Below are 19,130 nucleotides of genomic sequence, written 5' to 3'. Positions count from 1 at the left end.
AAATCCTTAATCCACTTCCTGCCTCAGAGATCTGACGCATAAACTATTATTTTATAAACAGTTTTTTTTTTCCTTTTTTTCCTTTTAAGAATAAGAGTCCTGTTTTTTTGAACAGTTTATTATTCCATTTAATCAGCTGAGTCCAGGTGTTTTTGTCATAAAGAAATTATAAATGGCATAAAAACATATTTAATAGTAACAAAACATTCCTAAAGCTGAAAAACGTACTGTTTTTTATCCTGGAAACTGTTTTTTTAACTGAATTTGGATGCAGTGACATGATGAATCTGTGTTGTTTATTTGTTATTATTTATTTATAAGAGGAACTACTTTTTCTCGCCGAAGTCCAAGTTGCGACCTGCAGCTGTGGGTGTAACCTGGCGACTCGCTGCCTATGAAACAAACTCGGGGCGCTGAGAGAGGAAACGTAACTTTTAACCGAGTTGTTTAATTCATCGTTTACAGATCAACTAGCATCAAACTATACAGATCAACCTATCACAGCGGCTTCCGGGATAAACTACCAGTTCGTGAAAGGTAAACACTATTAAGCTAACTAAGCTAATAACGTTGTAAATCTTCATCTCTTAGGAACCAACATTAACGTGAAAATGTAAGAATCAGGCTTAATATGTATTTAAAAGAGAAGCGAGTGATGTTTGTCTGATGTGTGGTTGTTTTATAATGCAGAGTTAAATCAATGTCAAACTAACTATTGTTTTGCATATGTTGAGATTTATTTTCTTATATTTAGTCGATTAGTCTTTATTTTCTGAAGTCAGGTTGTTTTCAGACATTCTGTTAAAATGAATCTTGCTGTGCTAAACGCTAAAGATATTATTTTCCTCATGTTATTTTATTTTCAACAATATCTCAGTCTCTAAACACACAACTTGACTTCAAGCTACTTTATTGTTTAGGTTTTTCCAAATATTAAAGACAGGTGTGTGACATGAGCTACAGTTCAGATGTTAAAGTAGCTCATAGAATGGATCAAATGGAATCATTTTTCTTTGAATTATTCTTTAATAGTGTCCTGCACCAAACTGTCAGCAGCAAAAGGAGATATTACATGTCCAAGAGGCCCGGGCAGAAACTGGTGGAGATTGTCGCTCCAGGAGAGCAAAACAACAACAACAACAACAACAACAACAACAACTCTTCCCCTGCCCCACCCTGAGGCTGCTGTCTCCAGAGAGTGAGATAACAAATGGGAAAGTAAAGTTTATTCAAGCAGAATGTGAATCCAGCTACAGGCGAGGTATAGGCTCTGTCTCTAAGTGACAGGTGGCTGATTTACTGTGTTGACTTTTAGATGCTTCTTACACTGTGTTGATTTTCTGTCTCTTTAGGTAAGACACTAAGAGTAAACAGCACATGTTTACTGAGACAACATTTCTCCTGTGACATCCCACACTCCATGATGCATTCAGAGGCTTCTGCAGCATCCATCAGCCTCCATCCAGACGACACAGCCTGCCTGTATAAAGCCGACGGCCACAAGCAGTCCTCCTCTGTACGCTGCCTTTTCACGGGCCTCAGAGAAAGAGCGGACATGAAACCAAAGGGTGGACACGTGTCTCTCTTTCCTACCACTGAGGAAAAAGAAAACTCCATCAGAAGAAAGTAAGAATTATTTATATTGTATAGTAAATAAACCAGAGACAATTACCTAATGAGTTATGAAAGATGCTTGTGTGAACAGGACGACTCGCACAGGGGACAACGTGGAGGAGGAATCAACAGCAGTGGCCCGCAATCAATTATTGACTGAAGGCATGTGGAGACAGAAGGTGTGTGTGTGTGTGTGTGTGTTTGTGTGTTGGAGTAGAGACGATGTCGATAGCGCACTGAAGAAGTGTCTCAGCAATTTATTCTTGTTCCAGGAGCACGAGAACTTATTGACCTCCAACATGGATCTAACTGCTCTCCTGCAAGGCAGAGTGAAGTGCAGCAAGGGGAAGCCTCCCAGTACCAGGCAAACCAGGAAGGAAGCTTTTGATCGCTACATGAATATAATATACGGCTTTCCTCCCAACTCTGAGGTTTATTCATGTCCTGAACTCACTTATTTACCTGCTTATTCAGTAGGTTTTGAAATATGCTGACGTCAATAAGAAATAACAGAAACTTAAAGATGTTACAGGTCGATCATTTCACATCATAAATCTACAACATAAGCAACAAACCTGTTTGTCAAAACCTCAGCATATTTCTTTAAGGCTATCTGCAAAAATAAATTGTCTAACTTGAATTTTTTGTTCATTTTTCCTCGGTAGAGAGAACTCCTGTATATCATTTATGTTACTCTCTGTTTTCAGTTTGATTTTGAGGACACCTTTGATCCAGATACATTTTCATTTCATCCTGGATCAAATAACAACACGTCCAGTGACCCTCCTGCCCGACCTGAATCTATATCGATCATTCCTGTTTCTGTGGAGGAGAACAAGGTGTAAACTGTCATGCACGCTCACTGTAGTTTATTTGATGTGAATTAGTTAGGATTTGACAGAATCTATAGTTATTATTAGCTTTATGCTGTGTCATGTATTGAATCTCCCATTGCAGTACATTCTTGTGTTATCCATCCATCCATAGCAACGTTTTGGTCTACCTATGCAGGTACAGCAGAAAAAGCCTCCAGGCCCAAGTCTTAAACAAAGGAACCAGATGAAATTTAAGCCACTGCCTGAGAGAGTCACACCCAAGAAAGAAGAGGTAAAACCACTGCACAGGTGACAGAAGAACACGGGACTAAAGAAGCATCACTCTCATTTCTGTGTAACTTGTCCCTGCAGCCTCCAGATATAATTTCTCCACCAGAGCAACCCAAACCCCAAACTCCTCCTCCACCTCCTCCTCGTCCAAGGACCCCTCGTCCCCTAACCCCTCGTCTCCTAACCCCTCGTCCAAGGACCCCAACACCGCCCCCGCCTCGAGAACCCACTCCTGAGGTGCCGGCGTTCCTCAAACAGTTTGCAGATTCTAGCTGGTTCAGAGACGTATTCCCTGATAAGATGGTACAATGAGTATTACAGTGATATCTGTGATGCACAATGTTGATTTGGTCCAGGTTCCTGTCTTGATTGGTTGAGTGTATGTCTGTGTGCAGAGTATCCCAAGCACCCTGTCTCCAGAGGACTTCTCCTTGAAGCTGCTGGGCTCCCTGACCACCTGCAGCACTCCATCCAAACTGAAGATTGTTGTAGCACTGCAGAGCCTCCACAGCCAGGGCCTCCTGCAGAACACCGACAAGCTCTACCAAGGCCTCGTGGACTTATTGCCTGCATTTGCCAGACCACATATGGTACTGCATGTCCAAGATCTGCCCTATCACTGCTTTAAGGAGGTTGTGACCAAATCTTTGAATGCGTTTCAGTCACCTTTGGAACGGACCGTGCTGGAGGAAATGCTGAATCTGTTGGTGCATCTTAAACCTGCCAGTTGTGACCTCATGAAAAAGCTTCTCACTCTTCTGGCCTTTAAAAAACTGGTTCTAGGGTGAGTCCAGGGATGTTTAAATAAAAATAAAGCAGTGCACGCCTTTTTTCAGAGGGTTAGGTCATTCAGGGTGGAGCATGACATTCTGCTGTATGCTCTTGTTGTGTCAACAGGGAGACAGTGGTGCGCGTGTTGACTGCATTGGGTGTAGACGAGGCTGAGCAGTGGCTGTGGCCTGAGCTGGAGAGCTGGGACTTGGAGCTACGGGACCAGTCCAACGTCTGGAAAAGCCTCCATGACAGAGTTGACGGGTGGCTTCAGTCATGGACCACAAAATTCGAAGTAATAAAGACATGTTTTATAAAGTTCCCCTGATCATTATCAGCATCCATTCGAGTATTTTTGAACGTGACAGAAAGGAAAGAACAGGTGTTTGAAAACGGAGAGGCTCTCCCTCGGTGAAGAGGCTCTCCACTTGCTTCCTGTCCTTTACTGTGACCTCCACCCCTCTAAATAGGAATACATGAGAGCCTGTCTCAGTGTTGCTGACTTACCCGCTACTTTAAGTGATTAACTGCTGCCCCGCTCTCTTTCCATGCCGCCAGGAACACAACAGGTATCTGAACTTCAAGGGTTCGGCAAAGCAGCAGCCGCCATCCTTCAGCGTGGTGGATGTGCTGAACTATTTCTGCTCCATCCAAAAAGAGGAGGAGAACAGAAAGGCTCTATGTGTTGCACCTGCTGGTCCCAACAACACTGTACTCCTGCCCCTACATGACTGGTAGGTCACGTGCTGTGTCATAGTTTCCTGTTTGTTATTTTTCCACACATTTCTTTAATTTTCCTTGTCTGCTTGTTTAGCGGTTCTTCCCCGATCTTTCGTCTTGGAGAGACGAACAGTATGTCCAGGATACGCGGGCCACCAGGTAACATCTCACAGACAACTGCTTCAATAACACAGTATGACTGTTTAAAATGAGTGTTTTTAACACCCAATGGATTCTTGTCCCACAGGAGTAACTCTTCCTCCGCTGCGAAACCGACCCTTCCTCAAGCACTTTCCCCATTTCATCTCTCTGCCGTTCTCTCGAGTCACTCTGCGCCCCTTCCACGTCTACTCAGACGCGGACTGGCTGAAGGCCCCCCCTCACCGCTACTTCATTCAAAAGCAGTCCTTTGCGGAGTACTACAGATGATGCTTCATAGTCTGGAACATCCCCATGAACTCATCACATCTTGAAACTTTGCTTTGACTGATTTATTCAGTAACTTACAGCATCTAAATCCATTCATGTTATACAAGGTCAATTTGGTACATTCACTCCCTGATAGAAGTGACGCTGTTTGACTCAATATACAAAAAGCACCGAACGTTTTTAAACAGATATTGAAGAAATTGTAGCACTGAATATATCGAGCAGCACAAAGTACACGAGAGAGTACACAACTTAGTGAACAAAGCAGATAAAAAGAATAAAATGTAAAAAAATTCCCAAGTATCTTGTGGTTACATTAATTTACCACTTAAAGAAAATTATTTATATACACACAATAATGTTGGCCACTGATGTAAAAGGCACAAGGGCAGATAACCTTTGACCAGGCAGGCAAGTTAAACTTATCATCCAAAATGATCATGGAAACCCGATCATAAATTAACTATTAGTTTTTTTTTTACACATGTGAAGCATTCTGTTAGCATCTCCATCTTCAAATCTGTCCGGTCCTCAATCCAAGAGGAAACAAACTCTGCCATCAGGCCAATATTTACATTTTAAATATTGTTGTCATCTATGGATCCATGTGATGATCACGACGCCAACCAGAACAAACCTGTTGATTTGGAGATTAATGGGCCTTGGAAAAGTAATGGAAATCTTGTAATTGTTACCCTATGTAAATTGCTCATGTATGTTGGTGAGAGAGCGTCCCCTGACTTCTGCTCTAGTCCACCAAGTCTTTATCATAATTGAGCAGGTCACAGGTCAGAGAGAGGTCAGTGCGTCCACTGTCTTTGACCACCCTATTGAGATGGCTGCTGGTCATACTGATGTCTGTCGTTTCATCCAGTGGCCAGTCTAAGAGCTGAGCACTGGAGGGCAGGTCGGGGAGGCCCGGCTGGTAGTCCTCCAGGGGGTTAGGGTACAGTAGCTGACGGAGGGATGGCATTCGCACAGCCATCCTCACCAGGTCCGTGAGACCAGATACGGAGAGCGGGTTCAGGGCCAAAGCTAAGCTCTTGAGGACCCTGCAGCCTCCCAGTGAGGGCAGTAGGAGCCCCAGCAGGCCGTCAGTCAGGCCACAGCCGCTTAAAGAGAGGTGCTGCAGGCTGCCGGAGGTCTGAGAGAGGAGGCGGCGGATAGAGGGCAGGGTGGTCTCATCCAGACGGTTCTCGCTCAGATCCAGCTGCTGCAGTGTGGCGGCATGGTGGCTGCAGGACAGATAGGCCAGGTCCGATGGGGTCAGGCTCAAATAGGGAAGCTCAAGGATCGTCAGAGGCTGAGGCAGAGAGCTGTAACAAAAGAAAAATATTTAGTTTAGAAATACAGGGGGAGAGATTATGGGGAAAGTGAAAAACAAAACCTAATTGGTTTTTGACTGTTTAAACTGTTCCGGGGGTTTGAAGGTCTAGAAAAACCATTTATAGGAAAACATATGCATTGTAATACACACAGCTTTAGAAAAGGTATTTCTTATTTCAAGGAGTAGAATCTAAATATGAAATATGTTAGGTTATTTTCTTGATTCACTGATTAACTGTAAAGACTGTAAAATGTCAGAAATTGCTTGTGTTGTTTGGACCAACTGGTCCAAATGTTCAGTTTACTGTCATATAGGACGAATAAAAGTTGTAAACATACTCATTGTGTTATAGCTTCAGCTCCATTTTGAGATAATTATGCTGCATTTTAATTTCCTGTAACTAAGGCTGAACAAAATATACTGTATAATAACAGTCGTCTAAGAATCTGTCAAAAATCTTATCAGACACTATAATCTGATATGTCTATATAACTTTGACAATGTGACCTTAGGTTGGCCCAGGATGTAGATACAAAGGTAACAGAGCAGTAATCATGTTAAATAGAATTCTATTCCAGACCTGAGCAGCACACGAAGTTGTCCCGGCAGGCGCAGTGCTGTGAGGCTGAGGCGCCGCAGCTCTTGCAGTTGTGCCAAACCCTGTGACAAGTCCCTCAGGGCCTCATCTTGGCCAGGGTGGTCCCGACGAAAGTCCAGGTTACAGTAGTGCAGCCGAAGGGAGTGCAGCGCGGGGAAAGTGGAGAGCAGAGGCAGCAGCTCAGCCAGACCAGCCACACCGAGGCTGCTGTAGCGAACGTCCACGCCCAGGAGGCCCTGGTGAGGCAGGAGGTCCAGCAGAGTCCTGATACTTGACACAGTGATTTCCTCCACGCGAAGGTACCGGCACTGGAGCTTCAGGGGGCCTGATGAGTTGAGGGCTCCGCGCACACGCTCCCACGATCGTGCATTGACAAAGAGATCAGCTCTCACATGCACCAACACGTTACTTCCTAGTTCTTTTTCCTCATTTTCCCTTCTGCTGTCTCCTAACCCTGCCAATGGGCCGTCTCTTTGCCTGTCTCGCTCCATCCTCCTCCTGACTCCCTTAATCTCCTCATCGCCTGCACTTCCCGACAATGTCATCCTCTCTGTGTCACTGCTTTCGTCATCTCCATCGGGTTCTTGCTCCTTCTTATACTGTCCCCTCTCTCTTTTTATATCCTCGTCTCTCTCCAGGGCTGAGAACCGTTTTCTCTCCCTTTCTCCCTCTCTCCTCTTTTGCTTCCGCAGTCCAGCTCTGGCCTGAACGACCATGGTGCAGAGAGCCACAGTCAGGGACCAGCCCCCCATCGGGTCTCCCATCCCTCCTTCATCTCCTTGGAGCCCACAGAGGTCCAGTATCTGCATAGCACATCTAGGAAGCAGGAAGAAGACTGATGTATTATTGATTAATCCAGAGACAATATTGATAAGTACCGAAGTCTTAGAGAAGCTAAATCAGTGCATGCATTTAAGAAGCATAAAAAAAAGTAATATGAGTCCATACCATATCAATCATAAGCATGATAATTCTCAAAGCATTGCTTCCTACAAGTTTAAAGACATTTGTTTTGCTCCTGAAAGTCAAGACATCATCTGAGGTTGAACATTCAAAATAACTGGACATGTTGACAATGCTTCAATCAAACATTACATCTATAAACCTTTTGTTATATTGCAATTGAAGAAAAGGATTATTATTATTGTATTATCTCACAGCCCTTTTTCTGCAACTCCAAAAGAACACTTTGTAACTTTGACTGGCTTCCTTGGCCAGAACGGCTGCTGTAACAAATACACCAAACCCTGTTTATAATTCCTCATATTTTATAAGTTTACTCACTGAATTGGAAATAAATGCCAATTTTTAATGACTTCTAAATGTGTTTTAACTGATCAACAGTACAGCAATACAATTAAAACTGTGTACCCACTCCCCTAAAGTAACACAGAGAGAAAACAGGTGTTCAGGGTGAGAAGTGGGAATGAAAGCAGATCCTATTTTCTCCATCTCTATTCAGTGAACCATCAAAATCATTAGGTTTAAACTAAAGTTGTATTGAAATCAAACGTATCTCTAATCGTCATAGATAATGCATTTAATGTAAATCTTCTTGTTTCCATTGTTGTGAACTGTGCCATGAAAATAAGCTGCTGGTTACAGTTTGCTCCGAGAGGGGAGATCCAGATCCAGACCCTGTGCACAGTGGAACCCACCTTCGGTCCGAAAGTCCTCTGACCACCGCGAGCAGCAGCGCCTGGATGCAGAGTCGGTTGGGACCGGCCTGCCCCGGTCTCCTGCGCCCGCCGACCCGCAGGCTCCTCTCAGGCCACCGCTGCACCAGCTCCCCCACGGCCAGCGGTCTGCAGCTGCAGAAGGCGGCCTCCAGCAGCGGCGCGAACAGCTCGCTGGGCACCCACCGCAACCAGCCGGGCGACGAGCTGTGGTCGCTCACCACCTCCCGGGCACAGAGGCGCACCAGGGTCAGAACCATGTCGGCAGCAGCAGCTTTCAAAAACACGAAGAACCCAGAACACTGCAGCGACTCATCCCCTGGAGATGAAGCGACTCGCTGCCACTAGCCTCCGAGCTAAGATTAGCTTTATGACAGCAATTCGACGCGGTGTCGTGAAGTCCCCCAAAAAAGAATTAATAAGATCACCCGATAGCTTCTGAAATTAAAAACTGTAATAAACTGTGCAGAGACGTCCGGGAAGTGTTTACGAGTGAAATATGCGGCGTTAGCACTTCCTGTTAGCTAACGAGACAAAGTAGAAGTGAGAGGAAGCTGCAGCTGGAGAGCGACCGTGTTTACAGTCTGGACTGACGCACGCCTATGACGCAGGACGTAATGGTGAAACGTCACGACGCTGATGATTCAGGAGGTTAAACCAAGCTTTTTAATATTAATTTGGTGCAGAACTTTTGCATATTTTTGTAGTTTTACTGCCAAACCACACTTTAAACTCAATACTCCTTGATGATATTAAACACCCTGCTCTATATGGAGATGATACTGGGGAATGTTTTGGACTCGTGTAATGTAATGTATGCTTTACTGGGACCATCAATCATGTTGACAAAAGTGCTGCCAAGTTTAGCCCCTGACCTTTTCCCACCATGTGTGCTTCAGAGTTCCTGCCAGATCAGCAGAAAAGCAGACGCTGTATTGACATCTGTATTACCTCCTCCTGAACATCTGGTTTTGGGGCAACGACCTCACATTGCATTGACCAGCTTTTATAATCCAGATCCATCTGATGTCTATTAGTCTAAATTATTGCCTGATATAATTCAATCATACATGAGGTTTTATACAATGTCATATATTGTTGTTGCACACATATGCATTAGATTTTCCTCACCTGTTAAACATTTATTTAAAAGTGCTTTATTTAAATGAAGATATTTTTTTCATCTAGAAAATATGACATTGATCAACATGATCATTTTCAAGCCTTAAAATTGTTCACCCACTCAGGGAGGGGCCCTTACATACATATTGGATCACATAAACTTGATGATCCTGACTTGTGGCCCAATCGTCAGTGTGAGGAATGTACCACTAGATAGAGCTAAAGGATCATGCAGTCAGAATAAGTATCTGAGCGTGAACATTCCCCATCCATCCTTTTATTATTATTTTATTAAACTAACAGACAACATAAAGCTTTGTCATGACATAATAGGAGTTAGGTTTTACAGTCCTCTGTTGTTTTTTGGGGCGGCTGTGGCTCAGGGGTTAGAGTGGTTGTCCTCTAACTGGAAGGTTCAATCCAAGTCTACCACCTATATATATACAGACCATTATAAAAAATTCTGGTCCAGCGGGTAAAACTCGTGCTAAAATAGTTTTAAACTTTTCCTCTTAAAAGTTTCTTCCTACATCTGGTTTGACGTTTTGTAAATCATTTGTCAATTTGTCTGTTTATTACAGCATCCCTCATGTCTTTGGCTGTAGCTGATATTAATACACTTATGTTATTCATTCATTTAACGCACCTGTTTGTTTGGGACAAACTGTGACATGGTCGTATTTCATTCCTGATCGCAGCCGAAATGAGAAGAGCTGTTGTTTGAGGCTGTGGAATATGATTATGACGATGGTGATAAATAATATGGTAATAAGTGGATTTGTATCACAGGAGGAACTCAGCTTTTAAATTTATGTCTCGGCTATAATTGCTACTTTTCTCTATCAATTTAATCAGTTTTTCTAAAGGTGAAGGACACACACACACACACACACACATACACACAAACACACACAGACACACACACATACACACACACTATAATTTAGTGCTGCAGTCCAGAGGCGTCGTTAGGCCTGTTTTAGGGGGGCTGAAGCCCCCCTAAAATGTGCTTCAGCCCCCTAAAATAATAATAATTAAATAATAATTTTTTTAATTAAACTATTGTTTTACACATGGACAAGTTATTTATAACTCTAACATGCTACATGTCATTTTAAATTGACTTCAGTGCCATGAACATGTCTTCTGATCTGATATTGACCTCAACCATGAATAAATTGAAATAAATGTGTATATATACAGTAAATATATAAATGATAATGACTTGTGTGTGTGTGTGTGTGTGTGCGTGCGTGTGTGTATGCGTGTGTGTGTACATGTATGTGTGTGTGTGTGTGTGTGTGTGTGTGCATGTGTGTGTGTGCGTAAGTGTGTGTGCGCGTCAGATGGGCGTGGTCAGTGTGATGGGTGGGCCCTCAGATGAGATGATAGTATTATTATTGTATTGTTGTCATAATTAATATATAGATTTGACCAAATGTAAAAAAGTTCAGAAACATTGTTTGTCTATGCTCTGCTGTGTTCGTATGAATAGTAGCAAACTAAATGAATCACACTGATTTGTTTCACTCCAACGCTGTGTTAATTGATCAATGAATCCTGTATGTATATTCAGAAAGACAGAGGTAGATGTTACTGTACTAGTTATTTTTATTCAAAAAGTTTAACATATTTACAACACATCATTAGATCATTTCAAATATGTACAAAGGGGGACAGGGGAGGGGTTTGTTTTGAGAAGTAGTAAAATGGTGAGGGCGGGGGCTTCTCCACCTCTTCTCTCTCCTCCAGCTCATCTCGGCCTCCTCCTTTCTGTAGCTCAGTCCCATAGTTGGAGTTTTCTCCTGCTGCAGTTTCGTTTCCTTTCGGCCCTGAAGCAAGCACCTTCTCGTTCTCCTTCTCCATGTTGACCTCCACCTCACTGCTCACTTGTGCAGACTTGCTTCCAGAATTTTAGCCTTGGCCTGACAGTCAGTGAGCTCGGCCAAGCAGTCAACATAGGCCCTGAGGCGAGCATGCCCTTTCTCTACCTCCTTCGTTAGGACAACATCTTTGTCTTTCAGCTGGTTTTCCAGCTGCTCCACCTTCTCCGTCAGGGCCTGGATCTCATTCTCCTTCTCCGTCTCCATCTCCCTCTCGGTCTCAGTATCAATCTTAATCTCCTTCTCCTTCTCCTTCTCCTTCTCCGTCTCCTTCTCCTTCTCCTCCTCCTTCTCCTTCTCCACCGCCATCTTTAAGATATCATCTCTGTCTTTAAGATGGTTTTCCAGCCGCCACACCTCGTCCTTAAGAATCAAAATGTTCCTGTTGGCTCGGAGGATTTCGACATTGTAGATCGTCACAAGTTTCTCCTTCTCCTTGTCCTTCTCCTTGTCCTTGTACTTCTCCTTCTCTTTCTCCTTCTCTTTCTCCTTCTCCTTCTCTTTCTCTTTCTCCTTCTCTTTCTCCTTCTCTTTCTCTTTCTCTTTCTCTTTCTCTTTCTCTTTCTCTTTCTCCTTCTCCTTCTCCTTCTCTTTCTCCTTCTCCTTCTCCTTCTCCTTCTCCTTCTCCACCTCCACCTCACTGCTAAATCCTGTATCAGGCTGGGGTGGCGCCTGGTGCAGCCTGGCTTCCATCAGCTTAACCTTGGCCTGACAGTCAGTTAGCTCAGCAAGGCAGTCCAGATAGGCCCTGAGGCGAGCGCGCCGTTTCTTCACCTCCTTCGCTATGACAACATCTTTCTCTTTCAGCTGGTTTTCCAGCTGCTCCACCTTCTTCGTCAGGGCCTGGATCTCATTCTCCTTCTCGGTCTCGGTCTCAATCTCCTTCCTCTTCTCCGTCTCCTTCTCTTTCTCCTTCTTTTTCTCCTTCTTTTTCTCCTTCTCCTTCTCCTTCTCCTTCTCCTTCTCCTTCTCCTTCTCCACCGCCATCTTTATGAACTCATCTCTGTCTTGAAGCTGGTCTTGCAGCTGCCACACCTCCTCCTTAAGAGCATTGATCTTCCTGTAGGCTGTGAGGAGTTCGTCATTGAGGATCTTCAGAATATCTGGTTTCTCCATGGTTCACCACAGAGAGTAGATGTATCTTTTGAAGAAGCTGTTGGATGAGTTGATGCACTGTTTTCCGAAGAAGTTTCTGCTCTTGTCTGGATATTGAAGTCAAAAGGCTTTATGTCTGCAGGTGACAGGATGAAATAGTGTGTAAGATTTAGGTGAATTTGATCAATCAAACATTCAATATAAAACAATTGACACAGATAGAGAGACACACGCAGAGAGAATGAGAGAGAGAGAGAGAGAGACAGACTGGCTGGTTTAAGCGAGAGATTGAGAGAGAGAGAGAGAGAGAGAGAGAGAGTGAGAGAGAGAGAGAGAGAGAGAGAGAGAGAGAGAGAGAGAGTGAGAGAGAGAGAGAGAGAGAGAGAGAGTGAGAGAGAGAGAGACTCCCCTCCTGCTACGTGTGTATCTGGTTGCCATGGAAACTCAACTGAATGCAACTGCTCTCTCCTCACTGGGAAGAGAGAAATCTAAACTCTGAGTGCACCACTCAAACAACTATAATTCACAAACTATAAGTCCTATCTGTGAAATAAAGACATCGGGAGAATTCCAAGACTTTGCCGGACACACAGATATATTTGAAACTTGTGAGAGTAAAAAAATGGGGCCGTGTGAGCAAGTTATGCAAGTTGATGCTCCTTCCAGAAAAGCTTTCTCTGAAATAACATTAGACCCAATGGAGAGGGATTGTTTTTTTCCTTAAAGGAGCTACACACCTCATGTCATGTGCTCCTAGCATTAACTTAAGCTTCCGTCAACTTGTCCTTCAACACATTCAAACTACACATTAACCAAAAAATCACCAGTAAATGTTTTTTTGAAATAAAACTTCCCTCATCAATCACCATGGCACCAAGCCCCTTCGATTTGAATTTGAATCTGAATTTGATTGCCTTAAATACTAATGTTAAACACCAAGGTTAATCTTCCCAATGTTACAAAACACATCGTTTGGTAGAATAAGATGTGAAATGGGAACATTTCCTGGTGCTACAGGTGTTTTGTCCACAATGCCTCGCTCTGCCTGGCCTCGGCGACTTAAAGCTACTTAGCATCACGTTAACACATATCACTCATTAAGATAAGCAGCAGAAAACACAAAAGAAGCCAGCAACAATATTTTCACATTTGTCATAAAAGCAACAGAAAACAGCACATTATCAACATGTAACAGCAGAAGCTTCATATTATACAGTGGTTTAATTTCCAACTTGAATAATGAGCCTGAATTGTATCGGTTAGCATGCTGGGTAATTACAGAGAGAGGGTGAGACATGACTTACCTCAGTCAAGGTCAGAGTGCAATAGAAGCTGTCTTAAACGTTAACAGTATTTAAAGCAATCAACAGCCAATCAGAGGTCTCCTATCAAAATACCAACTTTGATGCTGCTCATCAAAGCATCAAAGGAGGTATTGAGAGAGTGTCCCTGTCAATCAAAATAATCTTCTATTTCAAATCTTAGCATCTGGTTGCTATGGTGATAGAATCACCTACTGATGATGAAGTTTTGCGATCATTTATTTCTGTAAATAAATTTGTTTCATTTTGGTGGACTTTTAATTGCGTCATTCTTGCAGCATCTGATCTTTAATTTTTTAATGGCTCCTGTCTTATCACCTTCTTGTCTTAGTATTAATATACAGTGCCTTGCATAAGTATTCACCCCCTTTGGACTTTTATACATTTTGTCATGGTATAACCACAGATTAAAATTTATTTCATCGTGAGTTTATGTAATGGACCAACACAAAATAGTGCATCATTTGGAAGTGGGGGGAAATATTACATGGATTTCACAATTATTTACAAATAAAAATCTGAAAAGTGTTGAGTGCATATGTATTCACCCCCTTTACTGTGAAACCTCTAACAAAGATCTGGTGCGACCAATTGCATTCACAAGTCACATTTGCAAGTCACATAATTAGTAAATAGGGTCCACCTGTCTGCAATTTAATCTCAGTATAAATACACCTGTTCTGTGACGGACTCAGAGTTTGTTGGAGATCATTACTGAACAAACAGCATCATGAAGACCAAGGAGCTCACCAAACAGGTCAGGGATAAAGTTGTGGAGAAATATGAAGCAGGGTTAGGTTATAAAAAAATATCCAGAGCTTTGAACATCTCTCTGAGCACCATAAAATCCATCATAAGAAAATGGAAAGAATATGGCACAACCGCAAACCTACCAAGAGGAGGCCGTCCACCCAAACTGAAGAGTCGGACAAGGAGAAAATTAATCAGAGAAGCAACCAGGAGGCCCATGGTTACTCTGGAGGAGTTGCAGAGATCCACAGCTGAGGTGGGAGAATCTGTCCACAGGACAACTATTAGTCGTCTACTCCACAAATCTGGCCTTTATGGAAGAGTGGCAAGAAGAAAGCCATTGTTGAAAGGGATCCATAAAAAATCCCGTTTGGAGTTTGCCAGAAGCCATGTGGGAGACACAGCAAACATGTGGAAGAAGGTGCTCTGGTCAGATGAGACCAAAATTGAACTTTTTGGCCTCAATGCAAAACGCTATGTGTGGCGAAAACCCAACACTGCCCATCACCCTGAGCACACCATCCCAACAGTGAAACATGGTGGTGGTAGCATCATGCTGTGGGGATGCTTCTCTTCAGCAGGTAAAGGGAAACTGGTCAGAATAGAGGGAAAGATGGATGGAGCCAAATACAGGGAAATCCTTGAAGAAAATCTGATGCAGTCTGCAAAAGACTTGAGACTGGGGCGGAGGTTCATCTTCCAGCAGGACAATGACCCTAAACATACAGCCAGAGCTACAAAGGAATGGTTTGGATTAAAGAATGTTAATGTCTTAAAATGGCCCAGTCAAAGCCCAGACCTCAATCCAATAGAGAATCTATGGCAAGACTTGAAGATTGCGGTTCACAGACGGTCTCCATCCAATCTGACTGAGCTTCATCTTTTTTGCCAAGAAGAATGGACAAACCTTTCCATCTCTAGATGTGCAAAGCTGGTAGAGACATACCCCAAAAGACTTGCAGCTGTAATTGCAGCGAAAGGGGGTTCTACCAAGTATTGACACAGGGGGGTGAATACTTATGCACCCAACAGATGTCAACTTTTTTGTTCTCATTATTGTTTGTGTCACAATAAAATTTATTTTGCACCTCCAAAGTACTATGCATGTTTTGTTGATCAAACGGGAAAAAGTTTATTTAAGTCTATTTGAATTCCAGTTAGAAACAGTACATAATGAGAAAAAGTCCAAGGGGGGTGAATACTTACGCAAGGCACTATATATATATATATATATATTATATATATTAAATATATATACAATATATACTTACATATATGTTTATATACATATACATATGCATGTATACATACATACACATACACATTGTGTGATGGTAGAAAATGTATTTTGTTTCATTTCATTCTCTATTGTTCATTTCGTCGTGTAACTCTTAGCCGCAGTATTTCATCACAAACGAACATGTGAACATTATACAACCCAGGATATTTCCAAACAAAATTCAGACTTAAATAGTTTAAATTTATTTTACCAAGAGGTTCATGTCATGTGATTTTCTACAACCACAAAGTGTTTTGCAGCAGAAAATACATTCATAGGTGTCTGTGGATGAGAGTAATACAGATCAGAGCTCAAACAAAACCCAAAGAATCACGAAGACGGATGACCAATTACAATACATATGACTTACTGGATATGAAATGACTTCTACAAGAGGATATGACATTTTTATCATTTTGCGCAATGTTTGTCAGTAGGACTTCCTGATATCTTCCTCAACGATGAATGGACACACATTCTGTTCATCCACTGACTGCCCTACCTTACACATGGCATGAGAGTATGATTTTATAGGTCAGATTTCAAAAACATCTCAGAGTTCATTTTTACTGTTTTAGATTCTTAGTACTGGAGATCCTTAACATCTTTCTGTCTAAAGTCGATTTTAGGTCTATTTAAGAAGACGTGTACTGTTTGTAGTGATCTTTTAATGCAACAAATTGGCAGCTAACATGGTCTATCAATGAGGCCTAACTGGTTTGACCGCTATAGAGGCTTTTGGAATATATGAACTTTATATGAACGGCATATTAACGACAATAAAGAACCAATGTCTGCTGCAGATGTTCTTTAGAAATTTGTATTATTGTACAAAGATAACAAGAACTGTAGGAGTAACCTTTTGTAATTAATTTCTTTGTCAACATAACACACCATTCATTATGTAAGAGAAGTTTTTTATGAGATCAAATTCTGACCTGATGTTTTGACAGATTCTTCTTCAGCGTGTCTTACAGTGCAGGGCTGTAATATTAATGTTGCTCTCTGTCCTGCACCTCACGTCACCTCTCTGTTCCTCTGGTAACTCAGACCAAATGCTTTCCTGAAAATCCATGTCATATTTATACTGTATTTTGGCAAACTGTGTGCACACAGCAGCACTGGATGATCTTGAGTCTTTACTTTGTTGCTCACACTGTGAGTTATATCAGTCATTATAAGAGTGAAGTCCTCGCAAAGAGATGTAATCCCTGACACAGCCAATATTTTCAACATTATTAGAAATAGCTCCGTTTGTTTAAACCCCTGTTTATCAAACAAAGTGGAAAAAACTATTCTTCTCAGGTTCCTTTTCATCCTCTAATGCAATAAAGAGAAGAACTGAAAATAAAATCGACTGCCGGCTTCTAAAGGCATGCACATGTATTTATTTTACAGTCATTTGCTTCTTTTAAATGATAAACAGTGTAGTATATGAGGAATAATGCATCTTAATTATCTTGAGAGACACATAATGGTTTCGGGTCTTTCTAAAAAAATTAAGCATTTAAATCCAGAGCCTAAATTAGCGAAGTAAATTGTGACATTTAAAAAATCTATTTTACTCAATCAGCTGAATGGAAATATTTTATCAGGTGCATGTAGAATATATATGTAGAGTATTTCTTTCTTTCTCTCTCTTTCTACATTTCTTGTCTGTTTGTAGTACTTTTGTGTGTCTCTCAGTAGCCATGTTGTGCCACTTCAGACTTGTGTTGTGTCTCTTAGTCTTTTTTTGGTCTGTTTGCAGTGGATTTGTGTCAAATTGTATTTGTTTGGTTAATCTTTATAGTTATTTCTAGTTTCTTGGTAGTTGTTTGTTCTGCCTTAAAAGATATAAAACAAGCACGACGATCTCCATGACTTTTATAACTTCAGACGACAAGAAATAGCAAGTAACGATTCAAAGGGAGCAAACAACATGGAACCTCGAACAAACACAGGAGAAATGATACATGTAAAATGATTTAGAACAGTCAATTATATTAATGATTAGATAATAAGATATAACAAATACGATTCTTAGTTTCAAAATGTGCTCATAGGAGAGACGTTTAAATGTGCAAAAGTATTGACATTGACAAATGTGACAACTGAAACAATAACATTTGTATTGGAAGCTATCAAATCTGCACTATCAGCAAATGTAGTCATCCTTATAAATCCTAAACATCTCATTTAATTCAATTCAAAAATATATCAGGCAGCACTATTTTGACATGTGACCATAAAATACTACAAATTGCAGCACTGACTGAGCTTTCTCATAGGTTTGACCCAATAGTTAATACTTTCTCTGGGCTTCAGAAGAGAGTTTCCCTTTAAGTGCCACAATAAGAATCCTTTTCCAACAGTTTGGACATCTCCATCCAGGACAGGTCCCACTTTACCTCCGTCACATCCAACTTGGTGGCAGGAAGCACCCCTGCTGGAACTTCCTGTTTGGAAACTGGCCAGCAGCTCCAAGTGCAGAACTTCTGGTACCTTCAGGAAAATACAACAGGCAGTGAATCATTTACTTCACCACCTGTTGGGCTTGTCGTTCATGCAGTAGAAAGTAGGAAGTCAAGACGGACGAAGATTTTATAAATACTAACCTGTAGTGACAAACGAGCCAAACAGTCAAAGGAATGACGATCAGAAGTAGAACCCCACATGAAGCAAAGATCCATTTCCAGGAACCTGATCAAGATGACATAATACTTGTTTAAATAAATAAAACTGTTATAATAACAACAACAATTGGATTTCCAATCATCTTGGCGGACACTTGTAGTAAGTGTCAGGAAAGGGCCCACTGTATTTTGGTATTAAGCCGATCCAGTCATTTTTTATCTCTTTCTTTAACATTGTGCTTTTAAAACGTTTTCCCAGGGAATAATTCTTGGACCTTAATGAAAAAAATCTGCCGTATGTAGAGGACTGATATCTATGAGTGTGTGAAATTTGGTGCAGCTTGATTGTATTTAAGGGGACTGCTGGGCCTTGGTGAATATGCGCTCTACTGAGTCCCATTGTAGTTTCTTTCATCTCATTAGATCCTGAGGGATCTTCCTGATGAAATTAGACCTTGATGAAAAGACTGAGCAGGAGGAGAACCAGACAACCAAAAGGCTTCACTCAATAATGGAAAATGTGTTGATTAATATTGAGTATTTCCTCCAAAACAAGTAGATGTATATAAATAAGAAAAATAACAGTGGAGGCTGGAGTCTCCTCTGATGTGAAGTTTCCTAAAAGAAACAACAGTTGATATGTGACTCTGATCCACTTCTATAGAACACACAGCAGAGTGATGATGTTCAGCTGACCTCTGTCCGGTCTCACTGTTAACCAGCTCTCTGGACTCTGCAGCTGTCTGACGCACACCTGTAGAAGCCTTCATCTTCTCGTGTCACATTCTTAAGAGTCATCTTTACGACTCGGTCAGAACCGGAC

At 41.8% G+C, this 19,130-nt stretch overlaps 2 protein-coding genes across 2 annotated transcripts; one reads left to right on the top strand and one right to left on the bottom strand.

The window, feature by feature from the left end:
• The first annotated feature begins 2,631 nt into the window (after window positions 1–2,631).
• On the top strand, window positions 2,632–5,685 carry wdr97 (WD repeat domain 97). Its single transcript, XM_053412949.1, has 8 exons — window positions 2,632–2,721; window positions 2,802–3,023; window positions 3,116–3,310; window positions 3,383–3,504; window positions 3,618–3,786; window positions 4,050–4,225; window positions 4,306–4,370; window positions 4,459–5,685. The coding sequence occupies exons 1-8, from the start codon at window positions 2,674–2,676 to the stop codon at window positions 4,638–4,640; spliced, it is 1,179 nt and encodes a 392-aa protein (XP_053268924.1). The 5' UTR covers window positions 2,632–2,673; the 3' UTR covers window positions 4,641–5,685.
• On the bottom strand, window positions 4,688–8,830 carry si:ch73-174h16.4 (leucine-rich repeat-containing protein 14). Its single transcript, XM_053412948.1, has 3 exons — window positions 8,224–8,830; window positions 6,548–7,381; window positions 4,688–5,956 (listed from the first exon to the last, which is right to left on the bottom strand). Exons 1-3 carry the CDS (start codon window positions 8,499–8,501, stop codon window positions 5,389–5,391), a joined length of 1,680 nt encoding a protein of 559 aa, XP_053268923.1. The 5' UTR covers window positions 8,502–8,830; the 3' UTR covers window positions 4,688–5,388.
• Between the last annotated feature and the right edge of the window lie 10,300 nt (window positions 8,831–19,130).

This window comes from Pleuronectes platessa, chromosome 20 (genome assembly GCF_947347685.1).
Source record: "Pleuronectes platessa chromosome 20, fPlePla1.1, whole genome shotgun sequence".
Lineage (NCBI taxonomy): Eukaryota > Metazoa > Chordata > Actinopteri > Pleuronectiformes > Pleuronectidae > Pleuronectes > Pleuronectes platessa.
Note: the sequence above shows the minus strand (reverse complement) of the source record. Positions and strands in the feature narration are given on the sequence as shown.

Excerpts from the sequence above, each read along its gene's own strand:
- wdr97 (XM_053412949.1), top strand. The coding sequence starts at position 2,674 with ATGAAATTTAAGCCACTGCCTGAGAGAGTCACACCCAAGAAAGAAGAG. Across the intron at positions 3,505-3,617 it reads TTTAAAAAACTGGTTCTAGG|GGAGACAGTGGTGCGCGTGT; the intron begins GTGAGTCCAGGG and ends TTGTGTCAACAG. Across the intron at positions 4,371-4,458 it reads CAGGATACGCGGGCCACCAG|GAGTAACTCTTCCTCCGCTG; the intron begins GTAACATCTCAC and ends CTTGTCCCACAG.
- si:ch73-174h16.4 (XM_053412948.1), bottom strand. The coding sequence starts at position 8,501 with ATGGTTCTGACCCTGGTGCGCCTCTGTGCCCGGGAGGTGGTGAGCGAC. Across the intron at positions 7,382-8,223 it reads AGAGGACTTTCGGACCGAAG|ATGTGCTATGCAGATACTGG; the intron begins GTGGGTTCCACT and ends CCTGCTTCCTAG. Across the intron at positions 5,957-6,547 it reads CAACTTCGTGTGCTGCTCAG|CTCTCTGCCTCAGCCTCTGA; the intron begins GTCTGGAATAGA and ends CTTTTGTTACAG.